General features: G+C 47.2%; 1 protein-coding gene across 1 annotated transcript in view; it reads left to right on the top strand.

The window, feature by feature from the left end:
- Nucleotides 1–22,953, top strand: part of LOC119389870 (uncharacterized) — a 297,565-nt gene that overhangs the window by 201,940 nt on the left and 72,672 nt on the right. The window contains exon 4 of the mRNA XM_037657277.2: nucleotides 18,573–18,755. Within this exon, the coding sequence (XP_037513205.1) occupies nucleotides 18,573–18,755 (183 nt within the window). The remainder of the gene's footprint in view (nucleotides 1–18,572; nucleotides 18,756–22,953) is intronic.

Below are 22,953 nucleotides of genomic sequence, written 5' to 3'. Positions count from 1 at the left end.
CCCTTGCGCCAGCAGTAAGTAGAACATGGAAATTCATTGCAGTTTTACGCCATCTACGTATACACCAGGGGTCTCAAACTCAGCTTATAGCCGGCGGGCCGCAGTCGCGAAATTTAGCTCCAAGGGCCGGGACAGTGAAGATGGTGGAGTCGGAGAGAGTTTGAATAAAATGACGTTGGCATTGAAAGGAAGCCTTTCCCATATTTCATATATAGGTCATTTCTGAAGCTGATTTGGAGTCAGGATTCGAGAAACATCGATACCGATGTACACAACGAGTGAAATCTGGACGCGGATTGAAATATAGAGTTTTTGTTCCACGGTTATGTTTCAGCACATGGTGACCAGATGTTCCTAACGAAAGAAATGCTTGAGACCAGTCATGTCTGTGTAGCTCACGAACATACTTATTTAGAAAATAAATACAAATAGGACGGAGACGGTCATGTGTGCCGACCGCGCCGCTAGCGAAGGGTATCAAACCCCGTATACACCGTGCGTCCCCCCCCCCCCTAAAAAAAAAAAGTCGCTAATAGCGTTGTTTCTGCTGTACAACTGTCCGGATATACGGTATTGTGCAAACTGTCTTTTACGGACAAGGTAAAAGTCCACACCGCTATTTGCGGCGTCGTGCGAAGGCTTCTTATTGATGTTATTGTGATTATATGGCAACCCGCTAGCTGGTCGGCAAGCTGAGCAGCGACTCCCATCAATTGCAAAAGATGACAAGCAAGAACCGCTGTGAGCGAAGTGTATTTTAATTGTCCTAGCTGTGAAGAAGCTAAAGCCTGCCCCAATAAGTTGTTTTGGAAGGAAACTAATGCATTTTGAGCAAGAAGGGCAACACTTTTGAGATAGTAACAGACATTTCATTTAAGTGAAACAAAATAGGTCACAGTTAAGAAATTTTCAAACAGACAGTTTCGTGTATAGGCGTTTGCTGCTACATTATATGGATCTATAATAACAAATTTGAGAATGTATCGAAGTATCTTAAGGTACAATTGCGAAGTATCGTATCGGATACAATTTTTGCGGCAGTATCTTGTATCTGTATCTCCAATACTTTTTGTCTGAGTATCTTGTATCGTATCGCGATACAAATTCAAAGTATCTTTGCCCAGCCCTGTCCCGCACCTTCATTGGCTGAAAATTTGTGATACAAACAATTCTGGCGTAAGATAATCTTGCGAATACGGGCCCTTTTCATTAGGTCCTTCTTTGCGTGGTAACTCACTTTCCGTAGTCGTGTAGCTTGCCGTAGCGCGTTTCCCTATATCCTAAACAGCGCTGTAGCAGAACTTGCTGTCGACGTCACATGCGGGATAGTCACGTGAACTGAGCATAAAAGCCGCGCGTGACGTCATTTGTAGAGCGGCACGACTGTGTCTTATCTGTCGACTCTCGCGCACTTTGATTTAGCGCCATGTTGTCGATCGACCCACAGATGGTCAAGGTTAGCCCATTTTATTTATTTATTTATTTATTTATTTATTTATTTATTTATTTATTTATTTATTTATTTATTTATTTATTTATTTATGTGACATAGACAAAGACGTATTAAGTCAGAAGCGTCACCCCTTCATTCTATAGAAATCAGCATGTGTCGCGGATCCTGTGTTTCGCAGATTTCTCTGAGCGACTGCATATACAACCCCGGACAATAAGCTTACGCGACAGGATATTAGCAATACAGCCCAATTTCTGCTCAGCCTAGAAACGTGGGCGCTATAGGTAAATGTTTCAAGCATTAGTAAATAATGTATCCTGTGCAGTTCCTCATTAAATTGGAAGCGTCGCGCTTTAACGGAGCTGAATTCCACGTTTACCGTGAAATCCGTGCCCGACGGAATTTTGTTAGCGATCGTACGTTGTCGATTTTCATCCATCCGTATAGGTTGTGTGAGTGTCTCTATCTGAAAAATGAACGACTCCAATGAAGCGCCGAAGTGTTCTGAAGCGCAGCCGAAGTTCTGCTTAATTGTATCGACTTTAATACAGCGGGATAGCGGGTAACCGCTGAGCCGTGTAAGTAGGGTTGTTGTATATTTTGTAAGCGTGTAGAGCAGCACACCACAGGCGTAATGACGGCAGCCGTGACACCGTCCGGTGGGCGTTCCTCATCTTTCTTCCAGATCTGCGTAATAAGAGCCCGAACGAGGCATGCTGCGCCGCTGCTGTACGTACAGTCGTGGGAAAAGCGTGTGAACACTTAAAGAAAGAAAGAATGAAAAAGAAACCCTGAAATTTGGTGCACCAATTGGGCCCCCCTCCGACTGCGTAGTCCACTGCTCTCTCGCTCGCGTGCTTACGCGAAAACGCCCGAGGCTGGGAGAAACGTCATTCGTGGGTAAACACTGCCATTATTGCTCGAATCCTGCGGCAGTAGCGGAGAAAAGAGTTAGAGCTGTGCACGGGCCGTATTTCCGAGCCCGAGCCCGGCCCGGGCCCGCTGACTTTGTCGAAGGCCCGCCCGAGCCCGACAGCAAAGGGCTGCGAGCCCGCCCGGCCCGGCCCGACGTACGAAAACACAATCCCGGGCCCGGCCCGGCCCGGCCCGACACGGCTTTTTGAAGGTTCGCTGCGAAAACAAAACATCGTTTTCCGGTAATTTGGCATTTTAATGAGCATATCGAATATGATCAAACGACACACGACGAACAGTCTCTAACCCCCGTATTCAGAAACGCTCCTTCACTTGAACTTGACTTGCCACCGCCTTCAACGCGTTTCGAACGCGCTGCCATTAGGCTGTGCCAAGGCAGCACAAACGCGTTTCAAACGCGCTGCCCAAGGCGGTGGCAAGTCAAGTTCAAGTGAAGGAACGTTTCTGAATACGGGGGTTAATAGAGACTGTTCGCGGCACTTTTGCTATACAAGTAGACGGCCTCATGCCAGCAACAATGGAGTTCGCTCGCCAAAGCCGTCACGTGTATGAGGTATGCCAATGCAAGCGTCAGCTTGCACGAAGGCGATCTACGTCGGGTCGCTCGTCGCTGTCGCGTGCATATTCACTCATATGGAATTTGGCCTTAAATCTAACGCGGAACAGTCGCGTGGCGCCGTCACTAGCTCAGGTGGTGCTACTTCTCTGTTTGTCGGAGTGCAACAGTGGCGGTGCTTTACCTGCTCCCCTTTTGTTTAAAGTGGCGAATGGAAAGGAAAGCGGTAAAGGGTGGTGGCGGAAAAGGCGCTGTATGCGTGCTGGAAAACAATTCCCACTCATTCTCTATATTTCGGGCTTGAGTCGGGCTTTGCGCCGGGCCCGAGCCCGGCCCGATAAAGCTCCAAGTAGCCCGAGCCCGGCCCGGGCCCGAGGTGAAAGTACGTCGGCCCGCCCGAGCCGGGCCCGCGGGCCGGGTCGGGCTCGGGCTTTCGGGCTACCCGGAGCCCGTGCACACCTCTAAAAAGAGTGTCACGTATGCTGTTTTACTCTCGTGAGTACGCCAGGCCTGTCTCTCTCTCTTTCTCTCTCTCTCCATGTACGTTTCTGCTTTGCTGACGCAACTGGATACGTAGTTCTCCACGCGCGTCAACTGATAAGTGCGGTCATTGTAATTTTGCCTATGGTTCTGATATGTGAGCAACAACACGCGAACTTACAAGGTGTAATATTTCCGGCAAGAATATTTCCAGGCTTGGCTCGACTTCACTTCGATTAGCAACATCCACTATATAAGAAGCCGCGCCGTGGTTGCGGCGTTTGGAAGGCAGCGTCACTTCCTAGAGAAATATCCATTCTTAATTCTGCTACAACTATACACACATTGCTCCAAGCACTGGGGCCCGTGTTCAGAAAGAGCTCTTAACACTGCTGAAGTTAGTAAGAACACAGACCGTCCCATAGCTTCATCGAACACATTATTATCGAAGGCCGCCGACGAATCAGAAAAAGAAAAACAGAAATTGGTACGAGCAAAATACTATTTGTAAATTTCAGCCCCAGTTTTCAGGAAACGGGGACGGACGCTTCTGCCTCCCACGTTAATTTCTCAAGAAAAGCGTATGTTATCTCAGTGAATCAAAAGACTGCGTCCCGAATCGAGTACAGTCTGAATCACGCTTGTCTAGAGCGGCCGAGCTCGTAGCTGTGGACATTGGCGCCGTCCGTAGCTGCTGTACCTCGCGTTAATTAACCATAAGCTTCCGTTCATGCTTGTAATATGCCGTATGACTATGTTTGGCATCATTGCGGCTTCGGTCTCTGCATAATTTTTGCGAAACACGGAGACTGAAGCGGCCAACGGGCCGCTCCAGACAAGTGTGATTCAGACTGTACAAGTACAAACGACATCGATTTGCGCAATGCAAGCAAACATAGCGCGATTAATCGCCATTAATCGTGGCAGTTAGATTGCGACCAACAGCGCGAGCGTGTGATGAAGGAAGGTGCGAAATGCAAGATTAGATCCATCCCGCGAAACAAACCAACCAAACAAACAAAAAAAAACATAAGAAAAAAGGAAGGAAGGATGAAAGGAAAAGAGAAGGAATACGCGAACCAAAGCCGGTCTTATAGGAATTCCTGTACATACGATGGCCCGGGGGATATCGCAGTCGTATCGCAATCCGAATGGCACCCATGCGTTTTCTTCGAATTGAGACACAGGAATGTCTACCGAAGCGTATGCCGGGTGGTGTTGATAAGGAAGGGTCTTGTAAATGGCGCCCGTCACCGGCCTCCTCCCACGGTCATTCTTTTCTCTTTTTTTTTTTTGGTCGTTCCTATCCGCTATTCGCGCGCATATAATGACGCCCCCAAGCGCGACATTGTCACCGTTTCTTTTTTGTCTCGCCTTCGGTAAACAGGCATCGTTACCGGAGGCATATTCTTCGGCGCCTGGCACCGCCGTGTGTGTGCGTGCGCATGATTGAACGGTACTGCCGCAGTAAGGTCATTCGATTGGGGACTTATGTTCGATTGCGGGGCTCCCAATCGCCGCACAAAAAAGCAGTCGAACTTTCTTTCTTTCTTTCTTTCTTTCTTTCTTTCTTTCTTCTTTCTTCTTTCTTTCTTTCTTTCTTTTTCTTTCTTTCTTTCTTTCTTTCTTTCTTTCTTTCTTTCTTTCTTTCTTTCTCGACTGACACCTACAAACAGAGCCCCAGCCTCGTCTTTCTGTCTAACGTATTGATTGCTGTACTCACTGCAAAAACCCTCGCAGGCGTACGCAGTACACAATCCATCAAAAGCATGTCGGAAAACCCGTTAAGTGTACGTTTCCTTCTTGCTCAACTTTACCAGCCTACAATTGAATACCTGCCCTAACCAACTATCTTATACCGACCAGATCGTTCCAGCGTCTGTCTATATATAATTCTGGAAACCTTTCACAGAATTCTTTTTTTTTGTCGCTCTTCTTTTATTTCCTTCTCATCGTCCTCATCTTCGAAGTTAGGTCAGTCCCAAACACGGTGCGTTTCCGTTGAATCCGCGTCCGAGTTTCCGCACGAAAAAAAAAAAACAAAAAAAAAATCCGGTCGGCGCGTGATGTGTCGAAGTCGAGAAGAACGCCTAAATAGTAAAACGTGACTTCCCGGAAGAGATCTCCGAGATTTTCTTTCCATAACCGAGTACAGAGATAAGCGTAACTTTAGTATACCTGCGCGTACGCGCAGCTAGCTTCCTGGGAGGTTACGTATACGTCTTAGCGCGAGATCACAAATCAAGTACAGTTCTATCACGTTGTTACGCCGGCGCGTATAACCACGTTCGCGTCTTTCTTTCGTTACTTCCCCTCCGTTCTGCGTATGGCGTCTGACAAAACGTAAGAGATAGCCGTGAGTGATGACTGTTGCGGTGACTTCGCACTGCAGTATAGGCATAACTATAGCAGGAGCTCGCACGTTGGCGTGCTCGGTAGCGTGCCCTATACTTTGATGGAGCGCTGCTGATGCGTGCGTACTGGGTGTTACGGGGATCGCTTCCACTGGTCCTTGCGTGCGAAAGGTGTATGGGGTGCGTTAGTTTGCCTCCAGCCTGGCGCCTGCAGTGTTCTCTTAAAGTTTATTCGCGCGGCAGCACGCTAAGCGAAGAGATAAAAAAAAAGAAAGAAACGTTGGCGTGAACAATCCTTTCGGTAGCACGGAAGTAGAGCTTAATCTGAGAAGATGGAGATCTTGAGACGGAGGTGGAGATATTTTTGAGGACGAGAAAGAAACAAAGAGAAGCACCGAATTAAGCGATGGCCTGACGTGTTCTCAAGAGTGCTTGAATGTCCTCGATACGCCGCTGCTGTATGATGAACAACGCGATTGGCTAAGCTTGTAGTTGGTTGGTTATTAGAAGTGCGCGTAACAGAATTGGGAGCGATGGAAAACAACGGCGCCGACGAGCAATAGTTAAGCGTAAGTCAGGTCGCCTTTTGCTGGTAAGAATAACAGTTAACTTGAACAAAGGACTCGCAGATGCGTCTCAGGGTTCCACGCCTATCGTTTAGTCGTCAACGGGAAGAGAGAGCTGTGAAGCAAATTCTTAAAGAAACTTCGTGTGTATATCTTTTGACGTGTGTAAACATTCGCGTATTTCTTTCTGTTTATTTATAATATAAGCCTAGAGTGAGCAGGAAAAAAATAATAGGAAAAGAAGCTGGACTATACCCGATCTGGCTTTCTGCTGACACGTTATAGATGATGTAATCAGAAAACAAACGGTTCTTTTTTTTTAGCCTGTCATGGTAGCTTAACGGCTAAGGTGTCGCGCTGCTACGCTCGCAGACGTGGGTTCGACACCGGAAGCGGCAGCCGCATTGCGAGGGGGGATAAATGCGAGAATACCCGTTGTATATCCATAGATTTAGGTGCACCTTAAGGGACACTAAAGTGAAACGTAAATTAGTTTATACTTATAAATTATACTCTGAAAACTGTAGCGTCATTAATTTCGCCGCCATAGGTTTATCAACAGACGAGAAAGTCAACCTCGGAAGTTTCATTTTTAAATTTCCTGCCGAAATCTCCAAGGGTGACGTCACGAATTTCAAGGTAATCTTTTTTTTCGTATTTTGGCCACATTTTCTTAACGAAATTTCCTGAAACTTGGTATGATAAGTATCCGGCTCCCTCAGAAGACAACGAACAGCATTTTACCGATTAGAAATTACGTCGGCCCTAGTAGACGCCGTCAAAATCTATGACGTCACGGCGACAGTTGCGGGAGCTTCAAAGTGGCGTCGCCACCCGCATTTTCCTTTCACTCGTTTGCGCGCTTACCAAGCGTGTTCTCAAACAAGCGAGGTGATTTTGGAATTGTGAAGAGTAATTTACTAATACGAGAAGAATCGTTTGTCTCTTTACTGTCCCATTAAGGATCCCCAGGCAGTCAAAATTGTTTCGAGTCGGGCTTCTAACCATGTGTTTCTAGGTGCGTCGTTGTATTTGGAAGATAAACACACTACTAGTCCTGTTAGCGCTTCAGAGTCGTGACCTTTCCAACACGTCCGTTATTCTTGTACACTCGTAAACAGAGAATAACGGTACATGCTGCCACGAGAACAAAATAAAAATAAACGGTCTTTAACGCCTTGAAAGCGAGCCAGCTTGTACACAGGCCGACCCACAACGTGGCGTGACAATAGCGCGCTCCGTTAAAGGCCACCTCAATAAAACGCTCGACCTTTCTCCGAATTGCGTCATTATGTCGTTACTGCGCTGGTGTTTTTCTATTCTTTTTTTCGTTTATTTTACAATGGCTGAGCGAAATTTTGTCGCTCTTTCTTTGTTTACGATTTCGTTCCGTGTGTAGCAGCTAAAGACGTGCAGCGCATGCGATACTGCGGCGCATGCGCAATATCAGAACGTGCCCGGAAGCGAGGTGCCCCCCGTGTGAGATAACAAGAACGATAAGGGGCGGTTGTTCTTTCTCAGTCTTTAGCGATTCTTATCTCTTTCTTCCTCATATATATATACATATATTATATATATATATATATATCTATATCTAGTATATATATATATATAAGCAATACAAGTATATATATCCGAAGTTTCGGCCGCCGGGTACCGACCTTTCTCAAAAGAAAGGCCAATCCCCAGGCCGAGACGTCGAATTACATTCTCTTTGTTTTGGTAAGTCCCCTGCACTTCTTATAATTATTTATACACCGTATCTAAGGAAACTGAACTTGTATATAGACGCGATACGTCATTGTCTCCGGATCCGAGAAATAATGCGGAGTGTTAATACACGAGTTAAAAAAAGTGTCTTTAGGAAAATTGGTATGACGCTAAAAGGACGGAAACGAAGTGAAGGCACGGACCGACTATAGACACAGGCGCCAGTTCGTGTCTTCACTTTGATCTCGTCCTTTTAGCGCCATACCTATTTTCCAACGGGTTATGAACCAGCTATAGCTCAGCGCCCTGTCCTGTTGAAGTGTCCTTATTTGACGTTTCGGCCGTGGGCCCGTCCTTCATCAGAAGGGTTTAGCGCTGGCGTAGCGCCTATAGACATGTATACGCCCTTTTATATATGCTCTGTCGATCTCTCGCGGGTTGCTTTAAGTATAACGTGCTGCCTAAAGAGCGGCTTAAAACAAGAGCGCCGTAAGGAAGGACGTGGTGTCAGGACAGCTTCGACGTCGAGGAAGGTCGCGACGGTGATAGATCTGGGTCGCGTGCAACAACAGCTGAGACTGCGCACGCGCCGCCTGTTAAGGACTATCGCTCACTTTCAGAGGACGCAAGCGACGCTGTACTTACAGCTTGCAGACTACTTCGCGCGGCCCTCTGACAATTTGATCATGCGTATATGCGGCGCTGAGTGCACCTATGTACTTTCTTTGGCCGAGAAACAATGGTCACGCACGAAGGCAACACACTTTTCCACTGTCCTATTCGTACACCATGCTTAAACAGTGCTGGTATAACCTGCCCGCCTATCCCTTATGTATGTCTGTCAAACTATGTACAATATCATCCGCAACGTATGTCTTACGTCTTCAACGAAACGCATGATTACGCAATATGCGAAGATACGCAGAACAGCTCGTCCATTTCTTTGGACATACTCCGAATGCACGGCGAGGGTCTATACAACCGGCTATGAAGAGGTGACAGCAATGTCAACATTTGTCGTTAAGAAATAGCGTCTAATTCTTTTGATCATTAGTGTGGTTATCGTAAATACAGCAACAGTTATCTCGCACAAAGTTTAAAGAAAGTATAGCGTAGGATAATTTTGTAATATTGGGAAAGGGGGAGTGAAAGAGAGAGAGAGAACGTGCGAGTGTCTATAGGTGATTCGCAGACATGGTTCCACGTAGCTACCAGACGGCAACTGAAGTCAGTCGAGTTCATGTGCTATTGCAAAAGTGTACGTATGATATTCTTGGTTGATGATCACTGAATTCCAGCCCCCGCCCCCCGTATGACAAAATGCTGCATGTATAGATTGCAACCTCGATGTGGCGTTGTTTGCGGAAGCTCGCCTCTTGCGGTGGTTACTCCAAGCAGCGTGACACTACCTCGCGGGCCAGGATTCGGCCCTGGGCCGAACCCTCGTCTGCGTTATCGACACGGGAAAATGTGTAGGTGGTTGCCCTCCCTTCATACGTGGGCGACTTTCCTAACTCGGCCAAGGCCTAGCTTCATCTACGAGCTCAGAAACACCGGAGGCAGCGATGGTGGATCGCTGCGTATATAGGCACGCTTTTGTACAGCGTTACGTTCGGCGTGCCTGTACGGAGATAGAACAGAGACCCCCACGGCTTCTCGTTGTCGACGGCTGCATGCGATTCGCCGCGAGCTCTAGAGGCCGGCTGCATAGAAGGCAAGCGAACAACGGGCGCCACATCGAGGGAGGCAGGGTCAACAACTGCATGGACTCCTTTTCTCTCTCTCTTTCTCTCTCTCTTTCTTTTTTTCATGCCAGCGAAAGAGACAGCAGATATACATATACAACACTGAGAAACCTCGCTGCTTCGGGGCTCGGAGCGGCGTTGCGCCGCGTATAGTGTGCCTGATAACGGGTGTGATAAGGACAAACACATCCCCCCTCCCCCTCTTTTTCACCCCTCACCCCCTAAGGCCAAACTGTGGCGGAGAAAAGATGGAAGAGACATAATCAGAAGGAGGGAGAGAAGAGAGGTCTCCTTCTTAGAGCGTGCGTTATTAATTGCGGACGTCGCGAAGGCAGGGTCGCATTAAGAGCGCATGCGAGGAAGAGGAAAGGCATGCGAGGAAGAAGGAGAGTCGAGATGTGTATACCTACGCATACTGCGCGTGTGCGGCCGGAGGCTGCGCGACCGGCGTATTGCCGGAAGGAAATCTACAGCGATCTCGTCGCGACGGGGGTTCCCGTTACTCTCGGATCTTGTCTTTTCCTCTCTGTATAAGGCGATCACATTAAAGGCATTTCTCTCGTAAGTTTTGTCTGTATGTATCGCGCCGTATTATAGACGCAGGGGGTTTCTTTCCGTTTGTCTCGCTTATTTAATTCGTTCACGTTCTTCGAAGAAGGCTCGCTCGGATTTTTCAGGATCTCCAGCTTCTCTTCGAAACGACGGTGACCTTATTGTCGCGCGATAACTTACCATGTCTCTCGTTTATCAATGCTCGCGTCGCTCGTTGGCTCGGTGCTTGCGGGACAATTTCGTCACGAGCCGCCAACCATCGGGGGGCCCGTTCGTCGCGTGATTCCCGCGTGCGCTTCCAGTAAACAGACCGGGACCGCTATTCGGTGTGCGTGCGTGCGTGCGTGCGCGCGCGCGCGCGTTTGTTTGTTTGTTTGTGTGGTGTGTTGTGTGTGTGTGTGTGTGTGTGTGTGTGTGTGGTGTGTGTGTGTGTTGTGTGTGTGTGTGTGTGTGTGTGTGTGTGTGTGTGTGTGTGTGTTCGCGTTCGCGTTCGCGCGCGCCCTTGATCGTTGACGCGAGTTTCCACTCTCTTTTGCCAGTTGTGGGGGAGGATATCAGTGGAATTTTTTGCCCCGTTCACCTCGTATGTTTTGTGCCAAGGGTGTATACGGTTCATCGGATAAAGCTGTATTGTACCTCGCACCGTTCGATGCTCGGTGAAAGGTTTTTTTCTGAAAAGCTTTTCTGTCGGCATTCGGACCGACGAAGGTCGTCAGCCTATTTCGGCACTTGCTTGCAACCGCTGTCTATGAATACAAACTGCAGCAAGCAAAAAAAAAAAATAATAATAATAATAATCACGCATTTTAAGACATTCAGCACTTAGTAATGATTCATAATAATTGGAAACCGTACTACTCGTGGCCGAGATGTTCCGAGTTCGACTCTATGTATCCAATCATAGGCCGTCTGTGTCTATGTTATGCTAAATGAATCAAATTGCACTGCCCATGGTGTAGTCATACTGAGACGATTGCGGACGAGCACACTTACAACGATTTCAGTGCTATAAACCGTGTGCATACCTCAGCAATAATCGTAATAGCCCCCGAATACGGACTTTAGGTATTCCCAATTCAAAGAATCAAGCGAAGCCCACGACTGGTTTGCTAGCATTCCGTGACGGCAGGTACACTGTCATCGTCCCCTAGTTAGTGCGCCAAGGCCCGTATTCTGCTGAGGGGGTCAGCGCTGCTGCCCTCTCCCGTTCCATTAGAGCACAAAGAGGAGGCATTACTCTATGGTATCCCTCCAGGAGTGTACTACAGGTGCGTCAGCCCTCACTCCCATCCGTACTGGACGCGTGCGTCTATAAATAGACGTCCGCCGTTACGCGAAGTGGTCCGCTATCGGACGCGCCGAAGAAGTCAGGTATAGACGAGATTGCATCAGCAGCCGTCAGTTGCTCACCGGTTGTTTTGGCTGTTCGACTGGTGGCGGGCGTCTCGCGTCGGTCGGTGACCTCGATGCGCCTTTCGGATGCGCAGACAGCTGCCGCGGCGTCGAGACGGTCATTTATCAAGCATTCCCCCGGTGTATCGTCTCGGAGAAGGGAAAAGTGGAGCAGAGATTGAATCGGTGTATAAACCGACTAACCGTGGCGATAGCTGTCGTAACACCTGCCCCTGTTACCTCTCATTCTTTAGCATCGTCGACGCTGCCTGCAATCTGAAGCGCCATCTGTTGCGCAGTTTCGTATTGATTGTTGTGGAGATCCAGACAAATTTGTCTTATGTAGAGCCCTAGTTGTTTCGAACGTTCTGTTCTGTTCTGTTTAGTTCTGTTACATACACTGGTTCGCACGTTGGTTGATGTGGAGAAGGACTGGCGTGGTAAGGGGGGGGGGGGGTGTTCAACTCCCCTTTGTGTCGAAATTTTTCACTTCGCATGTGTATATATACACGCACACGTACAAACCTATGCACGAACGTACATAAAGTATGGTTCAATACACCACCTCCCCCCCCCCCCTCCCGAAAAAAATTTCGGGCTACACTACTGGAGAAGGTGAGGGGAAACAAGGACTCCGGCTGTTTCATTCCCCTGACTCGTGCAGCGAAAAATGAATAAGCAGACCGTCGCGCTAAAATAACTAAATTGGAAAATGATAGGAAAGCGAAACAAGTAAAGAAAGCAACATGGCAATTCAAAGTTCACTCACAAAAGTTCACTTTTTTACTGAAGAGTTCACAGCACACTTCTGTTGAAGTTGTTTCCACAGTTCAAATCGTAAAGTGTCTGTCGCCTTATGCTCCGCTTACACGCGTTTTCGCTTGTTGGCTAACCATGTACAGTAGCGAGCGTGATTGATTGATTGATTGATTGATTGATTGATTGATTGATTGATTGATTGATTGATTGATTGATTGATTGATTGATTGATTGATTCGTGGGCTTTAAAAGCTGAAAGAGACAGCATGAAGTGGACGGGGTTCCTGAATAATATAGGACCCCTGGGGCTGTTTAACTTAATATATCTCTTTTGTTTCTGACTTAATATACCTCTTCTCTTCTGTTTAACTTAATATACCTCGGTGGATCTTTAATTTTATATACCCCCTCGGGCTGTCTAACGCGTACTTAAAGAATAAGTAAGCGTACTTTTTTACATTTCCCACTTATCAAAAATTCCTGCGCAAGTAATCCTGGGGATCGAACCCGCGACCTCGCGCTTAGCAACAGATTCTCATTTCGCTCTGGGTAACCGCGGCGGCTGACCGCTGCTCTTTCTGTCGTCTGAAATTTCGTGGCGTATTTGCGCGCATTTGGAACAACTCAGTCTTGTCTGTGTGCATTCGTTTTAGTATTTATTCGCAATATATGCACAGTAAATCCAGCGACGTTTGACTACGGGCACTTATATACGCCTTGGGCCGCAAATACTACGTGAATACCGCCCGATGTAATTGCTGGAATTGCATAAGTATCTGCGCGGACGGGCTCTTGCGGACAGGAGAATAAGTGGACGTGTTGAATAGTGCAACTGATAGTATCTCTCGTAGACGCTTTCGCGTTCTCTGTTGCGTCACCTCCGTGCGCTCACACTAGCCGACAGCATCTCCTCTCAATCACGCGTGAAACGATTGCGTATGGCGGGCAATCTCCATTTTGTTTCCGCTACGTAGAGCGGAACCGTACCTGTTACGTGTTCATATTTTTTTTACGCTCTCTTACCAGAGTGAGGCAGAGGTGCCGCGATAGTGAGAGATAACACCGACGGCTTTCTACATTTATATATATCGATGATATCTCGGGCCACCAAGCGTATTTGCGAGTGTGAAGAATACAGGGACCAGCGGCTGGAATTTCATGGCGTTTCGTCTTCAATTGCGCTAGCATTCGTCCTCAGACGGCTTGTCGTGCGTCGCGCGGCCGGTTGCAGCTCACGATTAACTGCAAGCCTGCTGCTTGTGAAATCATTTCTTTTTTTAATATTTGTCGACGCATTCAATTTAAACGCAGCAGGGATGCCAAACGAACTCGGCAAGTATCAGTTGATAGGATACAGAACAAGACACAGGATTGACGCATTGGCTCGGCACGAAGGGGTATCAGCGAGTGCTCTGTTCAGTGTTTCTGTTCAGGTTCGACAGTTATTTCTTACTTTAGCTCAAAAGGAAAACTTAAACTTTTCTACTGAAGGTCGTTTGCTTCTATTGAGGGAATTCGATGGCATGCCAAATTAAATTCGTTGAATGCCTTATACGTAAGCCACCTAATTTCACGGGCTTAGGACTCACATGGGTTCGATTACACGTCAGAATAACATCAACTGAATCTTTTGCAGGCGTGCTATCGACAGAGGCTCAAATGCGAACAAGCCGACAGTGATTACATAGCTTTGTTCAGGTTCGAATTCAGCCACACTTGTAGTTCAGTGACCTCAATCAGACTTCAAGGCGCACACTTTTTATTACTCCTTGCTATACTTAAAAACCTGCTGCCCAACAATTACGCATCGCAATTTCATGCTTAACACGTAACGAACGTCTGCTCCCGTATTTGCTGTTCACCTTCGAATATATCTTGGTGGCACATTTCACAGTGTTGGCCATGCTCAAACGTTTCGTTATTAAGGTGAAAGTCTTAGATGCCTCATCAAACGCGAAAACTGACCGTCCGCGTCGGCGTCCTGCGGCGTCGGGGCAACACGAGTGACGCAAGAAATCATCATTATGCGATGACGTCACAATGGCGTCATAGATCGCCAAAATTTAAGACGTCAGTATGACGTCCTAATGACGCCATTGCGACATCACGTGACATAGCGTCACACGATGACGTTTGGGTGGGCCGATCACGGAGGCAGTGCAAAACCAACCGAGGTGCCTCCGATCCCGGAGGCAGTGCAAAACCACGTTAGGTGCAGAAAGCTTTCGGAAGGTGGCGGGGCAGGATCAAAGCATCGACTGAGAAGAAAAAGAAGATGGCGTTCGCCTTCGAGTCGTCGTCTTAGGCGAATGCATAAGGGGCCCTCTGAGTTTTTCTTAATAAAGTGAACGCCACTTCAAAGCCTAACCAGCACCGCCCGAACATTTGTTAGTTTCGTATTTGTACAATTTTGTCTAACCGCATTCGTTAGTTTTGCAGGCTTTCATGAAGTCAGATGTCGACAGACAGAAGTAGAAGACGTTCTAATGGAATCCGAGTATGGCAGCCCCGGATGATATGCAGGTGTTCCTTCTTGTGATGACAATTGAGGGCTATAAAGGGCAACGCGTGCCTTTCGACAGCTAAGCAGGCACGTCAGGCGTATGGAAAGGAAAATAATTAATGGGAGGTGATTCGCCGTCAACGACTCGGTTTTCCGCATGGGCGGACTTCGAGATGTGACGTTGAGGACAGATACGCTGCCTCTTGAATGCAGGCGGCTTTTCTTCGACCTCGAACAGATTTCCGCAATCGGGTGACGAAGATAGGCTGCTCGCTGCCATACGTACGATTTAGTTTGTGCTACTCCGTGATTTACTCACTGCGATGCAAGCCGTTAAGGTGACTCCTTGACTAAGAATCACGACGCGTCGCTATACAGACTTTTTGGCTTTCAGCACGCAGCTGCATTCCGTTTGATCTTACACCGCTGAAACAGCTTTCAACCACAAGTGAAATAAGTAATTGAAGTGAAATCGATTAAGCGAAACTGATCGCTTCAGCTGGTTTAACCAAAGGCGAAAGAAATGGTGAAGATGTCCAGGGCCGGGTGCAATAAGTACACAGGTAAACAAACCCATTTGCTAAGAAAAGTATGACACCTTACATTTTTTTTAATTATTTACTCGACATAAAAAAAAATCACAGCATATCCACGGAGTGAATGATGATGAGTGGGCGAAGCTGCGGAGGTTCATCGGTAAACCGTGAATCTTCCGTGAATTCTGCCCAGTACATCATCACCGACGTGAGATCGGGCGCGTTTATACTAAAGGTTCGATGAGTTATGACGACTTGCAGCTCACTTTAATTTTACATGTACGCTGTGAATTTTCATTGTTTAGAAAGCCATTGCTTTAGAAAACATCTGGCGTCTTTCGTTAAGCAGCTGGCGTCTTTTCGTTTTGCTTTAGAAACATCTGGCGTTCTTTTGTTTTGCTTTTACAAAACATCTGGCGTCTTTCGTTGGTTATTTCATCAATCAACGGCGTTTTGAACAAAATTTTTATTGTTTAATCACGCACAGGAGAATCTCACCAGGCACTACCTTGGAGGTAAACAATGGCTGCTAATGGGAATGAGAGACAGAAGAAGTCTGCTTTTAGCTAACACTTACACTTCTACTTCTACTAACGTTTCCTACTGGAACATGCCAATGGCTGCTAATGGGGAATGAGAGACAGAAGAATTCGGCTTTTAGTTAACGCGCACGCTGCGAATTTTTTATTGTTCAACAACGCACAGGAAAAATCTCCCACCGGCACCACCTTGGAGGTCAAAGCGTAAGACTGGTTACGCACTACGACTACTACGACTACGACTACGAGGGACGAACGGGTGCCGCCTTAAGGAGCTTCGCCCCTAAACATGTTGAGACGTTTAGATCTCACTGGCGAATCTTGGCCAGATGACCGACTGATAATGAACGTGTGAAGAGGCAATAACACACACACTTTGAGTACGCCAACACACACATACAGTCGCATGGGCAAGTGGACGCGGATGCCCGCTCGCAGTTCACAGTTCCTCAAGCATATTCTGCGGAAACGTCTTTCAATGCGATGTGGTCGCCACGTTCGTGCACGTGAGTGCACTAAAAGTTGCGTAAATGCACGTCATTATAATAAGATGTTAAACACCACAGATTCAACTAAAGTATGCACGACATTCGTGCGACCTATAGCCACACGTAATGAGACGTTGAATGCACGAGAGTTTATAAACAACAGTACATAACAATAATTTGAGGGGTTTTACTTGCCAAAAACCACGATGTGATTATGAAGGACGCCGTAGCGGAGGGCTCCGGAAATTTCGACCATCGAGTGTTCTTTAACGTGCACTGACATCGCACAGTATACGGGCCTCTATCATTTCCCCTTCATCGAAATGCCACCGCCGCGGCCGGGATCGAACCCGCGACCTTCGGCTTTGCGGCAGAGAACCGTAACCACCATACCACGGGGGCGGACGAAAACACCACGCATTGAACTAAAACGTGCAAGACATGCATATAACCTGTGGTCACACTTAATGAGTTGGTGAATGATTTGATTTGCTTTGATTTGATTGATTTGATTTGATTTATTGAATGCCCGATAGTTCGTAAACAACCGTCCAAGACATAACGATTGCTATCGTAATGTCACCTTTTGCGCGAGTATATACGGCACATGATTACATACCAGAGTACAAACCTGGCATTTGTACTTCTAGCCAGATTTCACCGGCGACCCTAAAATACACCGGCAACCACCCAAGAACCCCAGCGAGTACGGCCTTTGATGCGGCCGAGTGAATTTCAGGCACGAAAAGAAGCGGCGTGCGCGTCTACACTTGATAGCAAGGAAGAGTCGAAGCTGGAAAGGTCTGAAAATAGCAAATGGTCGTTTCTTCGGCTCACCATGCAAGCAGCGTACAAAATCGATGTCGATACTGCAAATGTACATACATATCCGTTCGTTGTACCTCGGCTCGTGCGCATGCGCGGAATAAAGCAATGACCGGCGAGCACCGCAAGGTTGCCGATCCGGTTTTTGTAGTCAAATGATCGTAGTCAGCGTTCTCCTAATGCTTGCGCGACGCCTTCACGTCTGAACTTTTTATTGTCTTACACGTTTCAAATTATCTTCGAAACCACGCGCCGCCCAATTCTTTTAGTAGGTTAAAGGAAGGTTTGGGCGCGCCCATTGAAGCGTTACGGCTACGAAGACTCGATCGTCTACCATCAATATGCTGTAATGATCTCAACCCCCCCGCCCCCTCCCCTCCGTACTGCGCCAGGAATGGTTACAAAGGCAAAAGAGACGTATATATTTGGCGATGTTCCGCATTCTATAGCTGCATATGGTCCAGAGGAAAGTAAATTGCTCTCGTGTATATACTCCGATTGAAATTGTTGCGGAAGTTTTGCCATTGTTTCGACGATAATGTTTTGAACCAGCTGCGCTACCGGGCAACTACGGTGAAAAACGTAAGCGACCGCTGGGCACTTTGCCCATCATTGACCAAGGAAGGGAAGGTATTATTTTGGAGTACTTCGATGCGTGACGCATTAGAAATTTGCTCGCGATAGATAAAAAAAGAGTGAGAGGGAAAACGTACAATTTCTCTATGAGGAGAGAGAGAGAGGGGAAGAGAGAGAGATTGCTCCAAGAAAGGACGCCGACTGCTTTGTATGTAGCTGGGAGACAGCATCGCCCAGCTACACGCAAGTCGAGGTTCAAGTCCTTTTATAAAGGAGCATACACTTCATTAAAAAAATATGTGCCTTTCTGTACCTTTAATAAAAAAAATTGTATCACCTTTGCGCCGTGTGCCACACAGCTTCGCTGGTCAATCACTTTCACAGAATGGAATGTCTCATGAATTTCTATGTACTCATTTATAATTTTAACTCATCCATCCATTATTTCGAATGCTTACTTATCAAACGCTAGCGTGGTCATAACGTTGTTGTTTTTGTTGTTGTCACCTAGCAAATAAACGAGAAAATGGAAGACGCTGATATTTATGATAGTTAAGTGACCACCGTTTAGTTAGCTAACCGGTTGACCACTTGCCCCACAGGTGGAGGACCAGGGCGTGGACCCGAACCTTCGAGACAACGACGGTGCGACCGCGGCTCACTTCGCGGCCAGCCGGGGTCACGTGGAGACTCTTCGCTGGCTGCTGGCGCACGGCGCGGCCATCCTGCCGGACAAGTACGGCAAGTCGCCCTTCCACGACGCTGCCGAGAACGAGCAGCTAGAGGTAAGCGCACGCACCTTCTTTTGTTTTATAACGTCAACAGCTTTTCTTCGCGAACCCTTCGAGACATTGGACGTATCTGGCTGAGACGATACACTTACACACAATATCTGCAGTTGTCCGCTTTGAGGGGCAGGTGGTTGAAACAGTGCTGGACCGGCTGGACAATCGTCCACTACCAGAGCGAGAAGTTCCAGGAAATATATTTCCCAAGGAATACTTTATCTGGTGTGGAGATTCCTCATGTTTTTCAGGTTTTAGAGGTCTACGGGCCCTCGTCGTGGTCGTCTCCTTCAACAGCACCGCCTGCAGTGTACGCGTTACTCTAGTTTGTGCTAGTATTTCATTCTTTCTCTACCCCCCCCCCCCTCCAACTTTCCTTTTCAGTGTCCTTCTCCTTTCATCCCCGCAACAATTGCTAACTCTGGCTACTGTTGACTAAGTAATGGCAAATGTCGTCTAGTGTTGCTAAATGGTGGCTTAAATGACGGTAAACGTTCACTAATACAAGCTATCCGCATGTCATAAGTAACAGTGTGCTCATTCACTCTCAATCCAGTGATTGATTGGTCTATCGTCATCGACAGTGCTGACGCGCATGCACCACTGCTAGTATATAGTGCCGGATGTGTATTGGACACAGGGACGTACTCTACATCGACTCGACATTTTTGTTTGTCTGAGAGCACGGCACCTGCACATCACTGCCAGAGTGTCGCATTCACATACCCAGCCGACCCATCATTCGCGCTAGATTAAACGACAAAAAGTTGAAGCGCAGTCCAGACGCATACAGCGAATGTAAATGTAGAGGAAATTTCCGGGTACGAACAGGATACGGGCTGCAGGATTGAATCAGGGTGGGGGTAATTAGTGATCACCGGGCGCTCCTTTCTCGCGTTGTGGCTTTATTGCACGCTAATGATGGAGACGACGGGCGTTTGATGTTCGTGACCGCAAGAAATACCATTTCAGACGTATTTTCGGTTCACGACGTCGCACGTCGTCCCGGTTTCGCCGTCTCACGCTATAACCAGGCCAATTTTATATACCATTACTAAAATAGGTAACACGTAGTTTCCGTTTTCCCCGTGTTAACCTCGTGGAATGCGTTTCTGGCTGCCGCAGCCGCTACAGCGCGCTGGAATGCCAGGCATCCACATCCATCCGAAACATGCATGCACTCTAGACATTCGTGCAGCAGCTTCAGAATAACCAGACGTGAGAACACGCCATTAGCTACCCAACCAAAATATACTTGGACATTTTTTTTATGGCCTAACATGGGATGAGATTGGCTTTACATTATTCTTGGTTTCAGTGCTATCTGTAGGTACGGACTTAGTATAAAGGTGAGCAGCAGTTGGTAGTGCTATATATCTTATATAAACGAGTGAACGTGGCAACACATATAGCGTAGCCTTCTATTTGCATATTTCACATACATACATACATACATACATACATACATACATACATACATACATACATACATACATACATACATACATACATACATACATACATACATACATACATACATACATACATACATACATGCATTGCATACATGCATACATACATACATACATACATACATACATACATACATACATACATACATACATACATACATACATACATACATACATACATACATACATACATACATACATACATACATACATACATACATACATACATAGTCACACATTGAAGCCAGCAGAAGCACGAAAGCGTTTAAATGGTATCCCCGATTTTAAAGCTTGAAGTGGTAAGGTAAAGAGAAATGAAACGGAAATGAAAAGATCGTTTGCAGCAGGTGGGTGCCGAACCTGTCTTTTCGCATTGCTCGTACGGTGATCTGCCTATGAAGTTACTGATCTTTCTAGCTATTCCTGTTTTTGTGTGTTTCTTCAATATTACTATTATGCTGATGAGATAACCGGTTCTAACGTAGACTACCTTCCCATGTTTGTTTTTCTCAGATATAAATAATAAAGAGCCATCTCTCCGGCCATCTATTATACCATTTCTACTGGTTCTTTCTGTTTTATCTATTTATTTATTATTATGTTGTTGTTGTTGTTGTTGTTGTTGTCGAAGCAAATACATCATTGCGAACACAAAGAGCGCTTTCAGACAGACGCCCGGTATCTAAATGCATTTCCTTATGCAAGTTTATAATTCCTTGCTTCGAATGACTACACCCTAGAACATCAAGCTTGACCAACACTTTAGCGCACCTTTCTGCGCATAGAACCCCGCGTAAAATTCGCCTCACAACCGACACCCCAGAGTGAATACATTACACAGCTCAGGGCAATGCGACTCGGCAGCAAATCCATAAGACAAGGCTGCAGTGGCCGCCGGACAAACCCGGAAGGTCGCTTAACCCTGCACGTGCCCCCGTCCGACTGGTTCCCCTCTTGTTTCTCGCTGCGGCTTTCTGGAGCATTATCGAAGTGGAGGGGGGCCACTACCCTTTTATTCTTATTTTTCCGCGTGACTAACAAGGTCAGTAGGAAATGGAGAGCACCGTACAGATCGACGCACTCGGTTGAACCTGCAGTGTATACGTGCTTGTGTTTCCTGAGCAAGGGTGGAGCCGGTCTGGGTGAGAGACGTGGGCGGTTGGCTGTTGAACGGCGGCAGGCGCCTGTTATAATACTCGGCCTTGCTACGTATACGTAGTACGAAGCCTTTCTTGCCTAAGAGCCGGCATGGCTTGGCTTGACGAGGCGTATAAGACGAATGTGAGCTTGATGCCGACTTCGACGCGGTATGTAGCTATACGCACGTCAGTGCCCCCTGGTTAATCAGTGTGTAACTTTCCGAGGTGTGTCGTTTCCTGTAGCTATAATCCGAGACTGTAATGATAGATTTAAGCGATCGCGCCGCGACTGTTACGTCCGAAGGAATAACGTCAAAGTCAACGTGCAATGTCTAACACTGTTAGTCATGAAGTCGGCTGCAGTAGTTTGAGTATTCCTTGAGAGAGAGAGAGAGAGAAAAAATTGACTGTGGCTTAGCTCGGCTAGGCCTGGTTATGCAAGGGAAAGCTTGTTGCACTTGGTTATGCTTGTTCACCCTCGTAACCGAAGAACAGTTTGCCAACCGAACGCTATGGCTAGTCGAACGTACCGTACTGCGAGTACTCAGTATACAGTGGCGTAGCCAGGGGTGGTGGGGGGGGGGGGGGCTCACCGGGACCGTGTCCCCCCCCCCTCCCGAATTTTTTTTCCTCATGGGATACAGGGCACAAAATGACACTCGACCCAAATTATCGGCCCAGACCCAATGTCGGATCAAGGAGGTGCCACCTCCCCCCACCTCCGAAAAAAATTTCTGCCTACGCCACTGTCAGCACACCGTCGTTTCGTCAGTTTCCGAAGCCGAAGTCGAACGCGAGGCGTCCATTGCCGCCCCTAGAACTCGTCGCTGTCGTCTTTCTGCATCCTTCTTTAGACGTTTAGCTCGCCGACGTTCCCGTTCTTTACTCGTTTCAGCCCGCCACTTTGCGCGCTGGTACTCATGTTTCCGCTTTAAAGGGACAGTAAAGAGCAAAACGATTTTTCTCGCATTAGTAAAGTAGTCTTCCACGATACCAAAAACACCACGCTTTCTGCGCGAAGACGTTTAATAAGCGAGAAAACGCGCAAAAAGAAAATACAGGTGGCGACGCCACCTTGGAATTCCCGCACCATTTGCCGTGACGTCACATATTTTTGACGGCCCCTGCTTGGCCCTGCGTAGTTCCTAATCGGTTAAATCGAAATACATTGTCCTCTGAGGGGGCCAGAGACTTGACATAACGAGTTTGTGGAAATTTCGTCGAGCCAGTGGCGCCAAAATACGTTAAATGCTCTTTGAAGTCTTTTACTTCACGAATTACAAAGTTTGGCGCGAAATTTAAAAATGAAACTTTGAACTTGGTTTTCTCCTCTAATAATAAACCTATGGTGGTGAAATAAACTACACAAGAGTTCTCCGAGCACACTTTATCAATCTAAACGAATTCATTGTTTCTCTTTAGTGTCCCTTTAACTCATTAGCAAGCCGAGCGACACCGCAGGATCGTCCGACGCAGCTTGCCGCTTTCGCCGCTGGGACCGCGCTGACAACTTTGGCACAGATGGACCAGCGTCCTCACTCCTTCCTTCTATATCTATGAGCCATGACAAGCTTCGCTTGAGTAAAC

This window comes from Rhipicephalus sanguineus, chromosome 4 (assembly GCF_013339695.2).
Source record: "Rhipicephalus sanguineus isolate Rsan-2018 chromosome 4, BIME_Rsan_1.4, whole genome shotgun sequence".
NCBI lineage: Eukaryota > Metazoa > Arthropoda > Arachnida > Ixodida > Ixodidae > Rhipicephalus > Rhipicephalus sanguineus.
This window is presented reverse-complemented; position numbering and strand designations above follow the sequence as displayed.